General features: G+C 43.4%; 1 protein-coding gene across 1 annotated transcript; it reads right to left on the reverse strand.

The window, feature by feature from the left end:
* Positions 1-1,063: 1,063 nt before the first annotated feature.
* LOC122919369 (trafficking regulator of GLUT4 1-like) lies at positions 1,064-17,805 on the reverse strand. The gene is made up of 2 exons (XM_044268354.1): positions 17,477-17,805; positions 1,064-1,292 (listed from the first exon to the last, which is right to left on the reverse strand). Exons 1-2 carry the CDS (start codon positions 17,774-17,776, stop codon positions 1,143-1,145), a joined length of 450 nt encoding a protein of 149 aa, XP_044124289.1. The 5' UTR covers positions 17,777-17,805; the 3' UTR covers positions 1,064-1,142.
* Between the last annotated feature and the right edge of the window lie 4,488 nt (positions 17,806-22,293).

Below are 22,293 nucleotides of genomic sequence, written 5' to 3' on the forward strand. Positions count from 1 at the left end.
AGAGAAGTGTTTTCTCTTCTATAGTTGATAGTTGAGTATTTGGGGAAGAACGTATGTTTGCAATAGGTTTTTCCTTCCCATCCAGGACAGGTATGGAAAGTTGTATTCCCTGAGTAGCCTGGATATCTTAAAGGGGTTATCCCATCTTAGACAATGGGGGAATATTGCAAGGATATGCCCCCATTGTCTGATAGGTGCGGGTCCCACCTCTGGGACCCGCACCTACAAGGAGAACGGAGCAGAGAAAGTGGAGGAGGACGCACTGCGCATGCGCATCCGCCCTCCGTTCATTTCTATGGAGCCGCCGAAAATAGCCAAGCGCTGGCTCGGCTATTTCCGTCGGCCCCATAGAAATGAATGGGACCGTTGGCCGCGCATGTGCGGTGCGCTCCCATTCACTTCAATGGGAGAGGCGGGGAGCTGCGCCTGGTGGTGGTCGGACCCTGGGAAACCCGAGGTCCTCCAGCCACAACTCTCCCCGGCTTCGTTCTCGTTGTAGGTGCGGGTCCCAGAGGTGGGACCCGCACCTATCAGACAAGGTGGGCATATCCTAGCGATATGCCCCACATTGTCTAAGATGGGAATACCCCTTTTAGTGTCAGAGGGTGATAGTTAATTAAGTACAGATCCTCTAGCTTGTTTGGGACTTGCACTCCTAGGTATTTTATGGAGTTCTCTGCCCAATGAAACGTGGACATTTGACCTAATAGGGTCGCCTGGGGTAGAGCAAGTGAGATATTTAGGAGGTCAGATTTAGAGTAGTTTATTTTGAAATTTGATATATTGCCATATTATCTGGGTATTGCAGTGTTTGGGTTAGTGATCAGTAATAAAAGGTCATCCGCGAAGGCTGATATGCGATGGCTGATATGAGATGGGTATCTGAGTTTTGGGAAAAGCCCTTTATAACATCATCCTCTCTGAGCTTTTGAAGTAGTATTTTCATTGTCATTATAAATAGGGAGGGGGCACTTTCGTTGTATCAGTATCATGTCCTATCTGTAAGAACAGACGCTATCTTCCATGAGGCTATCCCCTGATCAGGACGAGCAGTAACACTGCACAGAGATGAAATACGTTTTATTTTACACAATTTCTGCCACTCCAGCATAGGACGGGGGCGCTGAGCGGGGGCGGGTCTGTCACGCTTTCTGCATTACAGCAAAATAGTAAACAGCAAATATAACTTCAATGATGATTCCAATGACAAGAGCCGAGACATTCAGATTGAAGGTTGTGCGGGAATTTCTGGCTGCGGAGTCATGGTTGTGGGCATCGATGTCGCTTCTTGTCTGCAATAGATAAGCATAAGATATAATCATATTACAGATGGGGGTAGAGTTCAGCAAACCACTGGTGATTTGGTTCGGTACAGGTTCACAATTTTTTTTTTTTAAGTTTAGTTTGTTACTGAATCGATTTGGGCCAATTGCCCTGAAAATTGTTATATAACCTTCTCTCGCCTCCTTAGGAAAACTTGCTTATTTTTTATACATTTTTTCTACCCCCCCAAGCGCTGGAATGCAATGACAGCAATAGTAAATGATGTCTGAGTAAGTCATACATAGCTGTGGGTAGACGCATGTTTGATGGCGTTAACATGCAGCGTGTTTAAAAACACACCGCGTCGGCACATGTGTTACGCTTTCTCATATTCCAAAGCTTCCAGAAATTGATCCTTATCGGGGGCAGATAGTGTTTTGGGATTAAAAAAATGTAAAAAGTGGCTTGGGGGACCAAGTGTCCAAAAATGATGCCTTTTAAAGGGTCAGAATGCCTGCCTGTACAACGCGCAGAAGTGTTGCTCGTCAGAAGAAAAATTGGTTTGTTGTGAACGAGCCGAAAAAAATTCTCCCCTTTAATTGGGAGCAGCAGCAGCGCAGTCTGGACGTAGAAAGGGCAGGGTAATAAGAGGCATGTAGCTGCAATAGTAGCGGTAGCAGAAACAGCATAGCATGGAACATACAAGGGATGATAACGGCTGTCTATGGGTAGTAGCAGGGGTGCACCCAGCCTTTCTGCTGCCTGAGGCGAAAACTGAAATGACGCCCTCCCCATGAAAATTTCTTAACCTAAATCCTTTGCCATAATGAAAGCGCTCATTGCCCATGACCCTTCCGCTGCTGCCCTCTTGCCCCTACCTGGTGCTGCCTGAGGCGATCGCCTCACCTGGCTCATTGGTGGTGCACCTCTGTGTAGAAGTGGAAGTCGTATCAGTAGTGGTGGTAGTGGAAGTAGAAGTAAGGCTTATTGCACACAAACGCGTGTGCTCCTTGGCCATATTGCGGACCACATTTGCTTATCCGCAATACATGGGCACCGTTCCATGTGCATTCCGCATCACGGATGTGGACCCATTTACTTCAATGGGTCCGCAAATCCAGAGATGCGGAATGTTGCGGAACGGAAGCACGGAATGGAACCCTGCAGAAGCACTACGGAGTGCTTCCGTGGGGTTTCGTCCTGTACTTCCGTTTCGCAAAAAGATAGAACATGTCCTATCTTTTTGCAGAACAGCCGGATCGCGGACTCATTAAAGTGAATGGGTCCGCGATCCGCTGTGGCTGCAACACGGTGGTCGTTTGTGCATTGCGACCCGCAATTTTCGGGCCACAGCACGGCCAAGGGGCGCACACATTCATGTGCAAGAGGCCTAAGTGCTTTGCGTTAATAGTGGGGGCAGTAGGGGATCAGCAACAGGAGCAGCAACAGCTGAGGCAGCGGTGACAGCAGTAGCATGATGGAGGCAGCCTTGGGTAAGATGATGGTTGGCAGACCGCAGCAGTGGCCTAAAGAACATGATGGTTGGTAGTTTGCAGCAGTTGCATGATGGAGGCAGCAGAAGCAATAGCCGGGCAGAACATGACGATTGGGCTGCAGCAGTGGCATGATAACGGCTACAGCAGCCGTACAGAACATGATGGTTGACATGAAGAAAGAGTTACTTTACAGTGATTCAAAGGGGGACGCTTTTTTAATCTTCACCCTGTTCGTTAAATTCCCTAGAAACTGCCCAGCCGGTACTTACTGGTTTGCTCATCCTTAGAGGTGGTGGCATCATAACAAACATGACCCGGATAATAAGGTTCCCAGTATTGATACATCTGTTCATCCAGTTGTTACACTGTAACAGTTAAATATTCAGTGGAATTTAAAGGGGAACTCCTCTCTCCCTGCTGTAAAGCCTGGGTGCTCTCTAAATCCACAAGAGCAAAGGTGTGCAGGAGAAAAGATAATGCAAACTCCATCTCATAAGCTTTCTTTGTCAAAGTATTGTAGTGCCCCGGAGCAGAGACACTCTGAAATTTGGACATTTGAGTAAGGCCGGACGGAAAACGAAGTTCAGGGGAGGCCGGCATGAGGGGTTTTGGAGGGCGAGGGCTAGGGTAGGTTAGGGTTAATAAGTGTGGACGTGATGTGGGGAGTGGTCTGAGAGGGGCGGGGCCGAGGTTTTAAATGAAAGAGGGAGTGGGAAATGGGCGCCATCTTGGGAAAGCAGGAGCGAGCATCTCCCCCCCCCACCCTTGTTCTGTTACTTTTGCAGGGGAGGCTGGGTGCTATATATATATATATATATATATATATATAAAATATATATATATAGATATAATAATAATATTATTTGTCTTATTAGCATAATACTAAGGATGAGGAGTCAAAGGGCATTTCTGTTACAGGTTTTAGGTAGGGTTCTAAGGGGATTTTAGGGATTGTACTACAGACTGTAGGGAGTTGCGTTTGTCGCGGCAGTCGTGGCGGGGGGAGGTCATAGAAGCTGGGGCTACTGGATGGTACAGGTGAATGAGAGGGCCTCAATGGTGGGGCTGGACTCTCAGAGTTCGGGCACCTGGCTGGCTTGGTGTGGCGTCCATCAGTTGGTGTCACCGAGCTTGTGGTACGCGGCTGGGGGCAAGATGGAATTGCCGTGGTGGTTTTGGCCAGTTAAGGTTCATTTAGGCGGCTTCTACGACCTCCCTCGTCAGTTTTAAGTCAAATGGTTATGTTATTATTATAATAATTATTTATGTTATTTAATAAAACGGCTGCTGAGGCCGATTTAATCGAACAGTGGCTGTGTGTGGTTATTTGGGATAGAGAGAGTGTTGGATGGGTTAATTTAATGGGTTGGAGAGGGCCCGAGTTTAGCCAATAACCCTACTCATGTATATTTACCTATTTCCCCTATGCAAAGTCATCAACTCCTCACTTGCACTGTTTAACACTGTAATATGTGTAACTTCATTTTATATGTTGTGATATATATATATATATATGTCCTGTTGATTTGCACTGTATTTGCAAGGCTCTGTGGAGGGGTTTAAAGGGGTTATCTAAGTCTAAAACATGCCTCCCAATGCCCAGGCCTCTTATATAGATTATAATTACCCTGCTTCCCGGCACCTACATTGCTCCTGATCCCCAAAAAGCCGCCGCTGCATCTCCATATCATCTGCGGTGACGAGGGAGGCTCATCCACGTTGCAGCCTGCTATTGGCTGCAGCAGCGCCCGTGTGGAGTCAGGAGCGACGGGAGTGCCGGGGAGCTGTGTAAGTATAATCTACATGAGGGGTCCGGGAATTGGAGGACATGTTTGAGACGTTGGATAACCCCTTTAATAAATACTGGGAGACTTTTGGGACTTTGAATGAGAAGCTGGTAATTTTCCACAGCTACCATAAGGAGGTTTTGGAGGGAAAAAGCCAGACTTGTTTACCACCAAAACTAGACAGACTGACCTTGTGACTGTCTGGATTAGCCCTGTTGTTATGTCTGATAACATGTTTGTATCTGGAAAAACTGCTGTATCATTGCCATTGAGGATCATTGAAGCTCTAATGTAAGTCTATGGCAGATGGGAGTGGTAACTTTGTATATGTTTGTGTTGAGTTTCCCCACTCTACCCCTTCCAGAAATGTTATGTAAGTAGAGCAGTCAGAGCCCCTAGTGTTCTGCAGTTAGGGATAGGGAACAGTGCTTGGAGGGGAAGACTCTGCCAGACTGAGATCACCTGGATCACCAGCCTTGGACCAGGGTACCAGGGACAGCTAGCTCAGGCCTTTCTTCAGCATCAAACCCTTCTTCTGCCAGAGAGGAGACTGGAGAATCCAGCCCTATGCCTCGCCTGTATTGTTTTGCACCCGAATTCCTCCAGTAAAGAAGCACACTGGTTTACTGCAGACCCCGACTCTCTGGACTTATTTCCCATTGGGATGCACCACCTTCCCTTCCAGAGAGCAGCAACACATGGTGACACCTCAATGGTGTCCGGGGGACCCACTGTACAGTTGGGGCCACCTGAAACTGCAATATAAAACAAGGTAATTTCATTTTGATATTATATATTTTAAAGATTGTAAGGAATGTCTAACTTTTTTTGGCAAAGTATAAAATGATAGAATTAATCCTAAATATAATGGGGTACGAGCTAGCAATAAATGTAATAGTGTTACTGTAACACCAGAATAAAAATCTACCGCTCTACTTTCTCTCATATCTATATCACCTCACAGCCATCTTGGATCCAGTGTGACAGTATGTTCTGGGGTCTGACTTAGTTCTGCAGAGTGGTTTAGTCTAGGTTTTCAACTTATTTAAAGAGGATCGGTCACCACAATACCACAAAAAGCTGCAATCTGAAAACACCATGTTATAGAGCAGGAGGAGCTGAGCAGAGTATATCTATCTATCTATCTATCTATACTAGCAGAAGGACCCGGATTTGCATGGGTATATTTAATCTATTTCATTGTGTGTGTCGTTAAAAGATATTGACAGTATCCTCTATAACAGTGACATCTACCGTACCCCACTCCCTTAACAGTGACCCCCTCAACAGTGCCCCACCTCCTTAAAATGGGAGCTCCACAGCAGCTCACCCCCTTAACTTTGACCTTCACAGCAGCCTGCCCCTTTAACAGAGTTCCACAGCACCCCACCCCTTTGAAAGTGACCTCCACAGGGGCCCGCCCCCTTAACAGTGACCTCCACAGCACCCGCCCCTTAACACTGACCATAGGTTACAGTCCCCTTAACTGTGACCTCAACCATTCCCGGCCCCCTTAACAGAGACCTCCACAGCGACTGACCCTTTAACAATGACTGCCACAGTACCCTGCTCCCTTAACAGTGACCTCACAGTACCCCGCTGCCCCTTTAATAGTGGCCTCCACTGTCTCCTCCTCCCTTAACAGTGACCTCCACAGTGCCCTCCCAATTAACAGTGACCTCCACAGTGCCCTCCCAATTAACAGTGACCTCCACAGCAGCCTGCCCCTTTATTAGGGACCTCAACAGTACCCTGTCTCCTTAAAGGGAACCTGTCACCGGGATTTTGTGTATAGAGCTGGGGACATGGGTTGCTAGATGGCCGCTAGCACATCCGCAATACCCAGTCCCCATAGCTCTGTGTGCTTTTATTGTGTAAAAAAACCGATTTGATACATATGCAAATTAACCTGAGATGAGTCCTGTATGTGAGATGAGTCAGGGACAGGACTCATCTCAGGTTAATTTGCATATCTATCAAATCGTTTTTTTTCCACAATAAAAGCACACAGAGCTATAGGGACTGGGTATTGTGGATGTGCTAGCGGCCGTCTAGCAACCCATGTCCTCAGCTCTATACACAAAATCCCGGTGACAGGTTCCCTTTAAGGGATTTCCACAATAACCCGCCCCCTTAACAGGGATCTCCCCATTAGCTGCCCCTTTAATAGTGACCTCCACAGTCCACTGCCCCCTTAACAGTAACCTTCACAGCACCCTTCCCTTTAACGGTGACCTCCACAGTGGCCGACCCTTTATTTGTGACCTCCACAGTACCCCATCTCATTAACAGTGATTTCCACAATAACTCGCCCCCTTAACAGTGACCTCCACAGAGCTCTGTTCCCTTAAAATGTGACCTACACAACACCTCGCCCCCTTAACAGTGACCTCTACAGCACCCCACCCTTTAACACTGACCTCCATAGCGGACCATCTCTTTAACTGTACCTCCACTGTTCCCTGCCCCTTAACAGAGGTCTCCACAGCAACAGCTCCTTTAAAGGGGTTGTCCGGGTTCAGAGCTGAACCCGGACATACCCTTATTTTCACCCCGGCAGCCCTCCTGAGCCTGGCATCGGAGCATCTCATGCTCCGATACGCTCCAGTGCCCTGCGCTAGATCGCGCAGGGCACGGGCTCTTGTGTTTTCAATAACACACTGCCGGGCGGTAACTTCCGCCCAGCAGTGTGTTCGGTGACGTCACCGGCTCTGAGGGGCGGGCTTTAGCTCTGCCCTAGCCGTTTTACTGGCTAGGGCAGAGCCAAATCCCGCCCATCAGTGCCGGTGACGTCACCGGGGTTCCTGTCAGCCCCATAGAGAGCCCGGTACGTCACCGGAACTCAGAAAAATGCCTTTGCCCTGCGCGATTTAGCGCAGGGCAAAGGAGAGCATCGGAGCATGAACTGCTCCGATGCTCATGTCAGGGGGGCTGCCGGGGTGAAAATGGAGGGATGTCCAGGTTCAGCTCTGAACCTGGACAACCCCTTTAACAGTGACCTCCACAGCATCCCGCCCCCTTAACAGTGACCTCCACAGTGGCCGCCCCTTTATAAGTGAACTCCACAGTACCCCATCTCCTTAACAGTTGCATTTACAGCAATCTGCCCCTTAACACTGACCTCCATAGCGGACCGTGCCCTTAACTGTGACCTACACAGGACTCCGCTCCCTTAACTGTGTCATCCACAGCACCCTGCCCCTTTAAAGCTGACCTACAGCAGTGAAGAAAAATGGCTAGGTTGTTATGGAAACCTGGTGTAACACTGTGTGTATGGGGAGACTAATGGCCTGCGAGCTTCTATTTGCTGATAAGGGTCATGTGACCGTGTGTATGGCAGTTGGGATATGAGGAGAATGACCTGCAGGCTTCTATTGGGTAATGTAGGTCATGTGATGTGCCATATTTGCATTTTCTTGAGAATATCCCAGAAACGGTATGTGCTAGAGAGCTAAGACGGTCTAAAACCTTCCCAGACACATGATATACCTGTGTGCCAAATTTTCGTGATTGTAAATGCGACGGTGCGGATTCCTTTAGCGGACATACACACATACACTCAGCTTTATATTATATTATTTATATCGATATACAGTACAGACCAAAAGTTTGGACACACCTTCTCATTCAAAGAGTTTTCTTTATTTTCATGACAATGACATGAAAATTGTAGATTCACACTGAAGGCATCAAAACTATGAATTAACACATGTGAATTATATACCTAACAAAAAAGTGTGAAACAACTGAAAATATGTCATATTCTAGGTTCTTCAAAGTAGCCACCTTTTGCTTTGATTACTGCTTTGCACACTCTTGGCATTCTCTTGATGAGCTTCAAGGGGTAGTCACCTGAAATGGTTTTCACTTCACAGGTGTGCCCTGTCAGGTTTAATAAGTGGGATTTCTTGCCTTATAAATGGGGTTGGGACCATCAGTTGCGTTGTGGAGAAGTCAGGTGGATACACAGCTGATAGTCCTACTGAATAGACTGTTAGAATTTGTATTATGGCAAGAAAAAAGCAGCTAAGTAAAGAAAAACGAGTGGCCATCATTACTTTAAGAAATTAAGGTCAGCCAGTCCGACAAATTGGGAAAACTTTGAAAGTGTCCCCAAGTGCAGTCACAAAAACCATCAAGCGCTACAAAGAAACTGGCTCACATGCGGACCGCCCCAGGAAAGGAAGACCAAGAGTCACCTCTGCTGCGGAGGATAAGTTCATCCGAGTCACCAGCCTCAGAAATCGCAGGTTAACAGCAGCTCAGATTAGAGACCAGGTCAATGCCACACACAGTTCTAGCAGCAGACACATCTCTAGAACAACTGTTAAGAGGAGACTGTGTGAATCAGGCCTTCATGGTAGAATATCTGCTAGGAAACCACTGCTAAGGACAGGCAACAAGCAGAAGAGACTTGTTTGGGCTAAAGAACACAAGGAATGGACATTAGACCAGTGGAAATCTGTGCTTTGGTCTGATGAGTCCAAATTTGAGATCTTTGGTTCCAACCACCGTGTCTTTGTGCGATGCAGAAAAGGTGAACGGATGGACTCTACATGCCTGGTTACCACCGTGAAGCATGGAGGAGGAGGTGTGATGGTGTGGGGGTGCTTTGCTGGTGACACTGTTGGGGATTTATTCAAAATTCAAGGCATACTGAACCAACATGGCTACCACAGCATCTTGCAGCGGCATGCTATTCCATCCGGTTTGCGTTTAGTTGGACCATCATTTATTTTTCAACAGGACAATGACCCCAAACACACCTCCAGGCTGTGTAAGGGCTATTTGACCATGAAGGAGAGTGATGGGGTGCTGCGCCAGATGACCTGGCCTCCACAGTCACCGGACCTGAACCCAATGGAGATGGTTTGGGGTGAGCTGGACCGCAGAGTGAAGGCAAAAGGGCCAACAAGTGCTAAGCATCTCTGGGAACTCCTTCAAGACTGTTGGAAGACCATTTCAGGTGACTACCTCTTGAAGCTCATCAAGAGAATGCCAAGAGTGTGCAAAGCAGTAATCAAAGCAAAAGGTGGCTACTTTGAAGAACCTAGAATATGACATATTTTCAGTTGTTTCACACTTTTTTGTTATGTATATAATTCCACATGTGTTAATTCATAGTTTTGATGCCTTCAGTGTGAATCTACAATTTTCATAGTCATGAAAATAAAGAAAACTCTTTGAATGAGAAAGTGTGTCCAGGATTCAGTGCGGGTGCTATGCGTTTAAGTCTCGCATTTAACCCTCGCGGAAAACTGGCTCGTGTGAAAGGGACCTAAGCCTCTCACTCATACAGACACACCCTGCTTCATGCTGCTGACTTTTTATATCACCACCGTGGACATGGGCCACCTGTAAAACCCGCAGTGGATTGTGGGGAATAAGCACCCACCCAGCTCTTTGCTTATTTCCAATGAAAGCCAGGCCCGGATTAGCTGATACCAGCTATACTAGGTACCAACAGTGTCCACTATCTATTCTAGTGGACACACTAGATACTGGGCGCCTTCTTATATGAGGCCTGTCACTGCCTCACTATATATATATATATATATATATATGTATAGAGATATATACTGTATATATATATTTGTGGGAAAGTATTCAGTAAAAACTGTAATGTATACATTTCTAGCTATGGGTACAGCGAGGAGGTGTTCTCAGTGACTGACAGATGCTACTGATAAAACCTCCCTCCTGTACCGATAGCTTTTCACAGGAGGTGGAAAAAGCAAAGATATAAATATATAAATTACAGGTTTTAGTGAATCTTTTCCCACAAAACTACTGTATATATCAATCTGCTCAGCTCATCCTGCTCTATAACATGGTGCTTTCAGATCGCATTTTGTAGAGACAGGTCATCGTTAAGGTTTTCTTCTGAGATCTGGACTGGGCTCTGATGCCTTTCCCCCATATTTTATTTCGGGGAGCAGAGGGTCCCACCACCATGGACTGCAGTACAGACAAAGAGCGTCATAGAAGAGTGAGTATGGCGGCTTTACCTCTGTGGATCCATGTGTCTCCTTCTCTAATTAGAGGTAGGAGAGGACGAGGATGGATGGTAGATAGCGGTCACCAAACTGGGAAAATACTGTGCACTGGTTGAGAGCAGCAGCTCAGGGACCCCCTGATATCGTCCAGAGTGGCTGACTGTAAATGCAACTTCCCAGTTACTGTAGGGATGGCAGCTCTGGAGCACAAAACGCTGGTTTATAAAGTGAAATACAGGACAGACTAAGGCCTCACGCACATGGCCGTTGCCCAGCTGTGGCCATATTGCAGCCCGCAAACAGCGGGTCCGCAATATGCAGACACCGGCCGCGTACTTCCCGCATCATGGAGGGGGACCCATTCACTAGAATGGGTCCGCAATCTGGAGCTGCGGTGAGGAACGGAGGCACGGAACCCCACGGAAGCACTACGGAGCGCTTCCGTGGGGTTTCTGTCCGTGCCTCCGCACCGCCAAAAAATAGAACATGTTCTATTTTTTTGTGGTGCGGACGGATCAAGAACCCATTCAAGTTGAATGGGTCTCGATCTGTCCCGGCCAAACTGCGGTCCCCAATGCACGGAACAGCCGCACAACGACCGTGTGCATGAGGCCAAAGGCTGAGTTCACATCAGCGTTCAGCCTTTCCGTTCTCCTGTTATAAGAGCGGGAGAGCGGAAAGGACGGATTTGGCACTTAACTGAGCCAAACGGAGCCTACGGGCCCCATAGACTATAATAGTGTTCGTTAGGTTTCTGCTCAGTAGAAGATTTTTGAAACGGAGACAAAAGTCCTGCAGGCCCTTTTGTCTCCGCCTTAAAAATCTTCCTCTGAGCGGAAACCTAACGGGGCCCATTATAGTCTATGGGGCCCGTAGGCTCCGTTTGGCTCAGTTAAGAGCCAAATCCGTCCTTTCCGCTCTCCCGCTCCTATAACAGGAGAACAGAAAGGCTGAACGCTGATGTGAACTCAGCCTAATGGAATCGGAAGACTATCACAGGGGAGACTACAGGAAGTTATTTGTGCGGAGTGTCCTGAGTTTCCAAGTGAGAAGAAACATTTCTATATGGAAACTCAGCTGTGAGAGTTAATTATTGATAGGAAACAAACATTTAGCCCTAATGTATTATGAATCTCATTATTATGGTCAAATGAATAAATTGAAACAAAAAGCAAATGCAACAAAAGCTGAGAGGCCACAAGTAATGACTGCCAATAAGATATGACTGAGCTTTCTATTATATCGGATTCTCTATTATGTGGAGAGTTACATCCCTGTCTTTTCTCTGTTCCATGAGTGGACAATGCAGACACACAGTGGATTAGTCAGTTATTTGTAATCCAGACTTATGGCCTCATAAAAGCGCCCCCTACATATCTTGGTTGCATCTAGCGCCAGCGGACACGTACTAAGACTGGCGTCTAAATCGCCGGTCTTAGTAAATGTCCCCTAAAGTATTTTCCTCTCATTGAGCGCACTGTGCAAACTTTTCGCCTATAGGACCCCTGAAATCTGAATTTACCCCTTAAATAATGGGCCCAACTTTGGTTCTGCATTTTTGTTTTTCCTCCCTACGTTCCAATAGCCATAACCTTTTTAATTTTGTGTTCATAAAGCCATATGAGGGCTTTTTTTTTTTTTGTGGGACAAGTTGTATTTTTTTAAGGGCACTATTTAATTTACCATGTCTGTTATTGAAAACAGGGGAAATTTTTTATTGTAGGGTTAAAGTGAAAAAAAAAAAAAAAAAACACAACTCCTCCAAGGTTTTTGAGGTTTTGAAATGACACTGTTCAATGTTCGCTAAAATTGACATGACGTCCTTATTCCGTGGCTTAATACGAATATGAAGATACCAAACTTGTACAGGTTTTTTTGTTTTACTACTTTTTTAGAAAATAATAACCTCTGAAAGAATCTAAATTTTCTGTGTATCACCATAACTTTTTAATTTTTTTTACTTCCATCCCATTGTTTTTTGTGGGATGAACTGTAGTTTTTATTGGTACAATTTTTATGGTAGTTATGACTTCTTGATCACTTTTATTCATTTTTTTTGGGGGGGGGGGGGGGTTGACAAAAAAATTGTGAATTGTGTTTTTTTTACTTTTTACTTTTTTTGTTATGGCGTTCCAGGGAGTTATTCTGATTGCCTTATTGGAGACGGGAAGGAATATTTCCCCCCTTAAGTGGGGAAAATTGGCTTGTATTTTTTTTTTGCCTTCCTCTGGATCAACTTGCAGGATAACAGGCCGAACTGGATGGACAGATGTCTTTTTTCGGCCTTATAAACTGTGTTACTATGTTCACTGCACAGGAATTTTTAAAAATATTTTTAAAATTCAGAAATTTTTGGATGCAGCGATACCCGATATGTGTATATTTTTTTATTAATTTGTTTTTATATGTAAATTTGGGAAACGGGGTGCTTTCAATGTTTAATTTTTTTTTTTTTTTACTTTTTATTTAATAACTATAAACCTGGGATCTTTTGATTTCCTGTCCTATTCACCCTAATAGAGATCTATTTAGCCTCATTCACACGTCAATGTTTCACGGACGCGTGCTGTACGTGCAGGGGCGTAGCGTGGGGGGGGCCAGGGGGGCCGTTGCCCCGGGCGCCAAACTGCAGGGGGGCGCTCTGGCGCCGGCTCCTAAGGCTAATAGTAAAAGTAAGCTTTTCAGGGCGGCTCTCTCTCTCTGCCGGAGTGTCGGGCCCTGCGCAATGGCCTGAAAGCTGTCTGATAGTGCGCCGTGCCCAGTGCCCTAATGATTCATTTGCGTGGTGCGGGCGCGGCGCACTTCAGTTAGTTAACTTAACATACATAGGGTCGGGATAGGCAATCATTAGGCTGGCCTGGCTCCCTCCGGCTCCACCCATTTTCCAGGCAGGAAGCACAGTGCGGAGAGCGGGAGCCAGAGCCAGCAGAAGCCACTGCCAGTTGCCCAGTAGAAGATTGCCAGAAGCAGGAGGCGGCGGCGGCGGAAGACTGAGTCCTGTCAGACTCCAGTCCAGAAAGAACTGTTGAGTCAGACAGTCACTGACCAGTCAGCCTGAGTAAGCCCTGAGCCTAGAGTCCAGACTACAAAGCAGAGGTAAAGAGGGAGTCAGGCAGCGGCTGCCCCACGTCTCTGAGGATGAGTAACTGTTAGTGTCACTCTTATGTCAGTGATTAAGTTGGGTGACCATGTCACCATTTACTGCCTATCTAAAGTACATTAAAAACACTTTATTTGATAATGTTAAAAATAATAAATCTCCACATGAATAGGCTGATAAGGTGAACTGGAATATTTCAGACTATTTATATGCTGGTTCCTTAGGTCTAATGCTCCTGGTGAAATACCGACAATAGTCGGATAGGGAAACGCGTTGAGCATTAGACTGCAGTACAGAAATACATGCAGACTGACTCTCGCTTCCATATTGAGCCTATTAGGGATTAATCCTCTAAGTGTGAGATCCTATACAGCACTTACCAAAGGTAAGGGTTTTAACATTATCAAATAAAGTGTTTTTAATGTACTTTAGATAGGCAGTAAAAATAAATTTTTTGAGCAGTACATCTATAACATTATCACATTCAAGTGAATTAGTGACCATGTCACCATGAATGATGACCTCCCTGAGTCTGTGTGTGGGGGGATGGTGGCTGGTGGGTTTACAGTGTGCAGCGCTGCCTGGGCATGCAATAATAAGGGTAATAAATCGGTGAGTGAAGTGCCAGAGCTCTGCCAGGCCAAATAGGTGGCATGGCAGACTGCCATTCATGGTTCTGATGTTGCAGGATAACTGTAGAGGGGCACTGAGACAGTACTGCCTCTGGGATGCCATCTGCCCATCTCTATACCAGGCCTACCCTGGGCCTGGGCTGGTATGGACAGCAGAGATGGGCAGAAGATGGCATCCTAGAGTCAGTACTGTCTCTGGTCACCCTTTACCAGCACCCTGACTGCCACCTCCTTGGCCTTCCTGGCTCTCATGGCACTTCACTGCATACCTGCTGTTTGGCTATCAGCTTCCTCTTGACCTCATGTCCAGACAAGTATCTCTGCAGTCGCTGACCAAGTTTTAGGCTAATTTCTCAAAACGGCAGGGCAGGCTGTCCAGCGGGTGAACAGCCTGGCGGATCCTGCCGGTGATTTACATGTCCCCCGGACTGATGAATTATCCCCATTGACTATAATAGGGGCGGTGGTGGAGTTCTGGCGGCCTCTTACTGTGCGCTGCCGTACTGCCGCCGGAACTCAGCCAACACCCCCATTATAGTCAATGGGTATGGAGCGGCAGTCCAGAGGCACGTGTAAACTAGTGGTGGGACAGATACGCCAGGCTGTTGAACCGCCAGAATGCTGGTTGCTAGGAGCAACGTCCAGTACTGCAGCCCGTGCTTTCACTTCAGTATTCATGCGGGCTCCCCTCCCTGTTTAATTCTGATGGGGTTAATGGAACCCTGTATTTTATGAGATCCTGCAATGAATTGCGGTATATGTCTCTTTTATAGTATTAGTGGTAATATTGGTTTTGGTATGCCTGTGGGGCGTCATTCTATAAAAAGGCGCATGCACAAAAGTTAGGGGGCGCCATACTAGGTTCGCCCCGGGTGCTGGCAACACACGCTACGCCACTGTGTACGTGTTCTCCACGGACAGCACACGTCCCCATTCATTTTAATGTGTGTATTCACACATTAGTGTTTTAGCACGTTCCATGGGTCGGTGTTTTCCGCACGGATGCACGCTCTATTTTGTCTGTGTTAACGGGTCCATCACGTCCATTATAGTCTATGGGTCCGCAAAAACCACGGATGCAACACCTCCTGAGGAAGCGATCACATGCGAAACGCGCGTCGAGGAGCGCCACCACCTGGTTTCTATCCCCTGTTTTATTGGTATGTTGCCATTTATGCTACATGAATAATATAGCAAGTAAACTTGTTAGTCATTTTGCTCTGCTTGTCACGCACTGGTCACTTTATGGCATACTCACCATTGTACTTGCACTTTACATCCATATGACCATCGTTACCCTTCATGGGACATGTCATTTACATCTGTTGAGGTCATTTTTGTATTGCTGCTAACTGTTACAGTCCTGGGGTTATTAGGTGGTGTGCTACTGTGTGTTGTCCCCGCTTGTCCACAAGTATGTATTGTGAATTACATTTTTTATATTGATATTAATAAACCTTACATTTTATTATCTGTAGATGGTGTGTTTTTGCACTCCTTTCTGTTGTGATTTATCCATTTTTCAGGAGTGTACCGTTTAATTGAGAACGCTGGTGATTTGATATCTTTTAACGACACACACAAACATTAAATGAAATAGATGGAATATACCCGTGCGAAGCCGCGTCCTTCTGCTAGTAGCATCACAAAACATATATACCTTGCCAACAGGCTTTATATACACGTGGATTTTAAACATTAAGTGTGTATATAAGCCTGTTGGCAAGGTATATATGTTTTATGATGCTATTTCTATCTATTTACTTATCTTGACTTCTCCCGAAGAAGAGGGATAGGAGAACCCCCGAAACGCGTTGTGATATCAATGAAAGGAAACCACCTGAAGTGACGCCGTGTCTTTCCTGAGATACTACAAGCGATCCTGGCGGGGGAGGCTGAGTCTATGGGGTCTCTTGAGCTTTATCTGATTGACCTCCTCCTTAGTGAAGTGAGTCAACCTTTTATCTTTTGTTTTTATCAACCATTGTCTAGAACAAGCTTTTTATTTGCATTTGTTTTATCCTATTTGTTGATCAGCTTTCATTCAGGTCATAAACTTGTGTCTACCAATTCATTGCCCCATGACTTCAAAATATCCATCTCCTTTCTGGCGCCTCCTTGGCGGCTGTGTTCTTTTCTCTTGTTCCTGCACCTATCTATGTGGTAGTTTTATCTACACATGCAGCCATTTATTCCTTACACTTTGGCACTAGTTTTTCCTCCCTTTGGTGCCCTGCTACTGTTATTCTGAGATATTTTTTATTTCGTTCCAATAAGTTCCTTGACTAAGGGCTGTTTCACACGAGCGAGTCCATTGCGGGAATCGCGCTCCGTGTGCGAGTGTGATCCTCCGCTCTGGACCTGCAGGAGCGCGCGGCATTATCATGATTTATAATGCTGTGTGTCTCTGCCTGGATTTTTATTCCACAGAATCATAGTGACCTAAACACTCTCTTTATTATAAATAAATAAAAATTCTCGTCATATGACGTCATAGAAGCGGTCGCGTTTGATAGCGCTGATGTCTTCTAAAACAAATGTGGCGTGTTAGGCTGGGTTTACATCACGGTTTTCCCATCCGTTTAATGTATAAAAAAAAGTATATGTTAAACGGATGCCTCAGACTGATGCCGTACAGTGACATCCTTTCACCATAGAGTTTCATTGTAAAAAAAAAATTATAAATGTTTTTACTGGAATGTGCAGAATACAAGAACGTGTATATAAAGCCTGGGACCTGAGGTAGTAGGTTTCATACAGATCAGCTGTACACGCCAAAAAGGGCTTCTAAAGCATTGCAGAATTTGTTGGCGCAATATAATTAAAGATTATTATTATTATAAAAAAATGCAAAATAAAGCAAATCAGACCAAAAAAATACAGTGATGAATAATTCATTCTAATTATATGAGTAACATTAGGTCTAAGAACCAATAAAGTTTTAAAAGTAAACGTAAACCTTTTCAATTATCATAAAAACCATAGTAAAGATGAATAAGTAATATAAAGAATACGTTGCAGGTAGATAAAGTCTTCAGCTACATCACATTTGCAGCATGAACTGTTCTACAATTGTGGTGTGTAGGTGCCTACATGGCTGTAAATCTAACCACACCCCCCTCCCCCCCCAAAAAGCTTAAAATCTATATATTGTTTTCATTGTATTTACTTTTTTAATGTCGTCAGTGAGCTCCTTACGTACCTTGCAAGAAAAGATAATGGCAGCAATTCCAATGGGCCAGCAGCAGCACAGACAGTTCAGGATGGACCAGCAGAGGTAATCCTTGTACTGGGGCCGGGTTGATGCCACCTGCCCATTCACCACCACCACATTGGTTGAGGTTGGTTGACAGATGAGGGTCTGTTGGACACTGTGCTGTGGCCCCGGTGGGTAATAAGCCGGGTATGGAGAGGGCTGCATGACTGGAGGTCCAGGGCTGTATGCAGGAGGTTGGTCTCCTGGTTTGCTGGGGTAGGGCTCCTGGAAGGATGTGTTCTCCATAGTTGTGTGAGGCTCTGAGCTCCTCAGCAGAGGTTATGAGACAGTAAAAGTGAACCCGTCACTCCTCCTTGTCAGCAAGCCAGCCCCACATCCCAGGACCCGCCTCACCAGAAGATAGCACCAATTCATTATCTTACACACACAACCAATTCACAATGAAATTGAGTTTATATTTAACTCCTCATATTCCTATCACTGATGAACATTCAGTACTAACCACAGACAGGTGAAACAGGAGTGGGGAAGGAAAGTGAAATATTCACCAATCACATTTTGAATGACAACATTATTTTTTCAAATATGAGATAAATATTGGAGGACCAGTGAAGTGCCTAAACATATACTACTGACTCCTAAGTGCAATAATACAATATAACCACTACAACACTGCCTCCTATGTACACAAATATAACTACTATAATACTGCCTCCTATGTACACAAATATAACTACTATAATACTGCCTCCTATGTACACAAATATAACTACTATAATACTGCTCCTATGTACAAGAATATAACTACTATAATACTGCTCCTATGTACAAGAATATAACTACTATAATACTGCTCCTATGTACAAGAATATAACTGCTATAATACTGCCTCCTATGTACAAGAATATAACTACTATAATACTGCTTCTATGTACAAGAATATAACTACTATAATACTGCCTCCTATGTACAAGAATATAACTACTATAATACTGCTCCTATGTACAAGAATATAACTGCTATAATACTGCCTCCTATTATGTACAAGAATATAACTACTATAATACTGCTCCTATGTACAAGAATATAAATACTATAATACTGCCCCTATGTACAAAAATATAACTACTATAATACTGCCTCCTATGTACAAGAATATAACTACTATAATACTGCCTCCTATTATGTACAAGAATACAACTACTATAATACTGCTCCTATGTACAAAAATATAACTACTATAATACTGCCCCTATGTACAAAAATATAACTACTATAATACTGCCTCCTATGTACAAGAATATAACTACTATAATACTGCCTGCTATGTACAAGAATATAACTACTATAATAATGCTCTCTATGTACAAGTATATGACTACTATAATACTGCCTCCTATGTACAAGAATATAACTACTATAATGCTGCCTCCTATGTACAAGAATATAACTACTATAATACTGCTCCTATGTACAAGAATATAACTACTATAATACTGTCTCCTATGTACAAGAATATAACTACTATAATACTGCTTCTATCTACAAGAATATAACTACTATATTACTGCTCCTCTGTACAAGGATATACCTACTATAATACTGCTCCTATGTACAAGAATATAACTACTATAATACTGCTCCTATGTACAAGAATATAACTCCTATAATACTGCTCCTATGTACAAGAATATAACTACTATAATACTGACTCCTATGTACAAGAATATAACTACTATAATACTGCTCCTATGTACAAGAATATAACTACTATAATACTGCCTCCTATGCAGTGATGGCCAGTTCGCCTGCGAACACATGCGAGCTGCCATCTTAACTCACAAGTCCGGCGATTTAAAAAGGTAAGTCCTTACCTGTGCCTGTGCCAGGAGCTGGTCTGAAATGAAATGCGGTCTCCGGGTGCAGGCAGTTCCGAGAACAGCCCGATGAAGGCCCCCGGCGGCTGTTCTCGGAACTGCCTGCTCCCGGAGACCAAATTTCATTTCAGACCGGCTCACGCACAGGCACAGGTAAGGACTTACCTGTGCATCGCCGGACTTGTGAGTTAAGATGGCAGCTCGCATGTGTTTGCGGGCGAACACTGCGAACTGGCCATCACTGCTCCTAGGTACAAGAATATAACTACTATAATACTGCCTCCTATTATGTACAAGAATACAACTGCTATAATACTGCTCCTATGTACAAGAATATAACTACTATAATACTGCTCCTATGTACAAGAATATAACTACTATAATACTGCCCCTATGTACAAGAATATAACTACTATAATACTGCCTCCTATGTACAAGAATATAACTACTATAATACTGCTCCTATGTACAAGAACATAACTACTAAAATACTGCTCCTATGTACAAGAATATAGCTACTATAATACTGCCCCTATGTACAAGAATATAACTACTATAATACTGTCTCCTATGTACTAGAATATAACTACTATAATACTGCTCCTATGTACAAGAATATAACTACTATAATACTGCTCCTATGTACAATAATATAACTATATAATACTGCTCCTATGTACAAGAATATAACTACTATAATACTGTCTCCTATGTACAAGAATATAACTACTATAATACTGCTCCTATGTACAAGAATATAACTACTATAATACTGCCTCCTATGTACAAGAATATATCTACTATAATACTGCTCCTATGTACAAGAATATAACTACTATAATACTGCTCCTATGTACAAGAATATAACTACTATAATACTGCCTCCTATGTACAAGAATATAATTACTATATTACTGCTCATATGTACAAGAATATAACTGCTATAATATTGCGCCTATTATGTACAATAATATAACTACTATAATACTGCCCTTATAGATATGACTATATCAGGGTGGTGAGGTTTGTTCTGGTCTGTATTTCCCCATCCTGTTCATATGTAGTAGAGTTGTATTTCTGCAGATGATTTCCTCCTCTATATGTATATTAGCGGTTGGTCTTTTCTCATCGTCGCTGCTTCTTCATTTACTCCTACGGTTCTCACTGATTTCCTTTAAGCAGTAATTAAAATGGAGAAACGAAACTGCTCTGATTGTGATTCTCATGCAGCTTCGAATTAGAAAGTAAAGACGTTTCAGGTTGTAAACTTTCAAGTGTTTCTCTGAATTACCTTTTAATAGACGAAAAAATAGATTGAGGAATAACCCCTCAGGGATTTTACCATCTATACGGTTTGCATACTTTTGGCATCTCCCCTACTTGTGTTCTGGCTTGATTTTTTTGAAGGACAAGTTTTTACTTTCCATTTCCATCATCCCAGACACAGATAAATGAGACCGAACCCCTTTTAAATCAAGGAGATTAAAGGGGTTCTCCAGGAATTAAAAAATGAAAATACTTAAATATTATTGTATAAGAAATATATTCACAAATACCTTTCTTTACTTAGAATGTACACACAAAACCTGTCCTAATTGCAACGAGCCCACTACATACGCCTGGGCAATCCCTTACCCCTCAAGAGGTATCTACGATTATATGTCCCTCTATTAGAGTAAGTAGTCGTAATGCCAGCTGCAGTGAAGCAGTGGAAGCACAAGGCTCCCTTTGTTGTGATGGTATTGGTACCCAGATGAAGGAAGGCCAGAGTGGTGTTAAATAGGCCAAAATATCCCTGAAGATGTTGTGTTGCACTTGTCACTGTGTTTCTACCTTTGGATACAGTTGGATCCCAGATGTGGTGTGATCCGAAGCAGTAGAATATAACTGCTATAATACTGCTCCTATGTACAAGAATATAACTACTATAATTCTGCCTCCTATGTACAAAAATATAACTACTATAATACTGCATCCTATGTACAAGAATATAACTACTATAATACTGCTCCTATGTACAAGAATATAACTACTATAGTACTGCTCCTATGTACAAGAATATAACTACTATAATACTGCTCCTATGTACAAGAATATAACTACTATAATACTGCTGCCTATGTACAAGAATATATCTACTATAATACTGCTCCTGTGTACAAGAATATAACTACTATAATACTGCCTCTTATGTACAAGAATATAACTTCTATAATACTGCTCCTATGTACAAGAATATAACTACTATAATACTGCTTCCTATGTACAAGAATATATCTACTATAATACTGCTCCTATGTACAAGAATATAACTACTATAATACTGCTGCCTATGTACAAGAATATAACTACTATAACACTGCTCCTATGTACAAGAATATAACTACTATAATACTGCTGCCTATGTACAAGAATATATCTACTATAATACTGCTCCTGTGTACAAGAATATAACTACTATAATACTGCCTCTTATGTACAAGAATATAACTTCTATAATACTGCTCCTATGTACAAGAATATAACTACTATAATACTGCTTCCTATGTACAAGAATATATCTACTATAATACTGCTCCTATGTACAAGAATATAACTACTATAATACTGCTGCCTATGTACAAGAATATATCTACTATAATACTGCTCCTATGTACAAGAATATAACTACTATAATTCTGCTTCCTATGTACAAGAATATATCTACTATAATACTGCTCCTATGTTTAAGAATATAACTACTATAATACTTCCTCCTATGTACAAGAATATAACTACTATAATACTGTCTCCTATGTACAAGAATATAACTACTATAATACTGCATCCTATATACAAGAATATAACTACTATAATACTGCTCCTATGTACTAGAATATAACTACTATAATACTACTCCTATGTCCAAGAATATAACTACTATAA

Source organism: Bufo gargarizans, chromosome 9, assembly GCF_014858855.1.
Source record: "Bufo gargarizans isolate SCDJY-AF-19 chromosome 9, ASM1485885v1, whole genome shotgun sequence".
Taxonomy (NCBI): Eukaryota; Metazoa; Chordata; class Amphibia; order Anura; family Bufonidae; genus Bufo; species Bufo gargarizans.

Coding starts and splice junctions, on each gene's coding strand:
- LOC122919369 (XM_044268354.1), bottom strand. CDS start 17,776: ATGGAGAACACATCCTTCCAGGAGCCCTACCCCAGCAAACCAGGAGAC. Junction 1,293..17,476: donor CCATTATCTTTTCTTGCAAG/GTACGTAAGGAG, acceptor TATCTATTGCAG/ACAAGAAGCGACATCGATGC.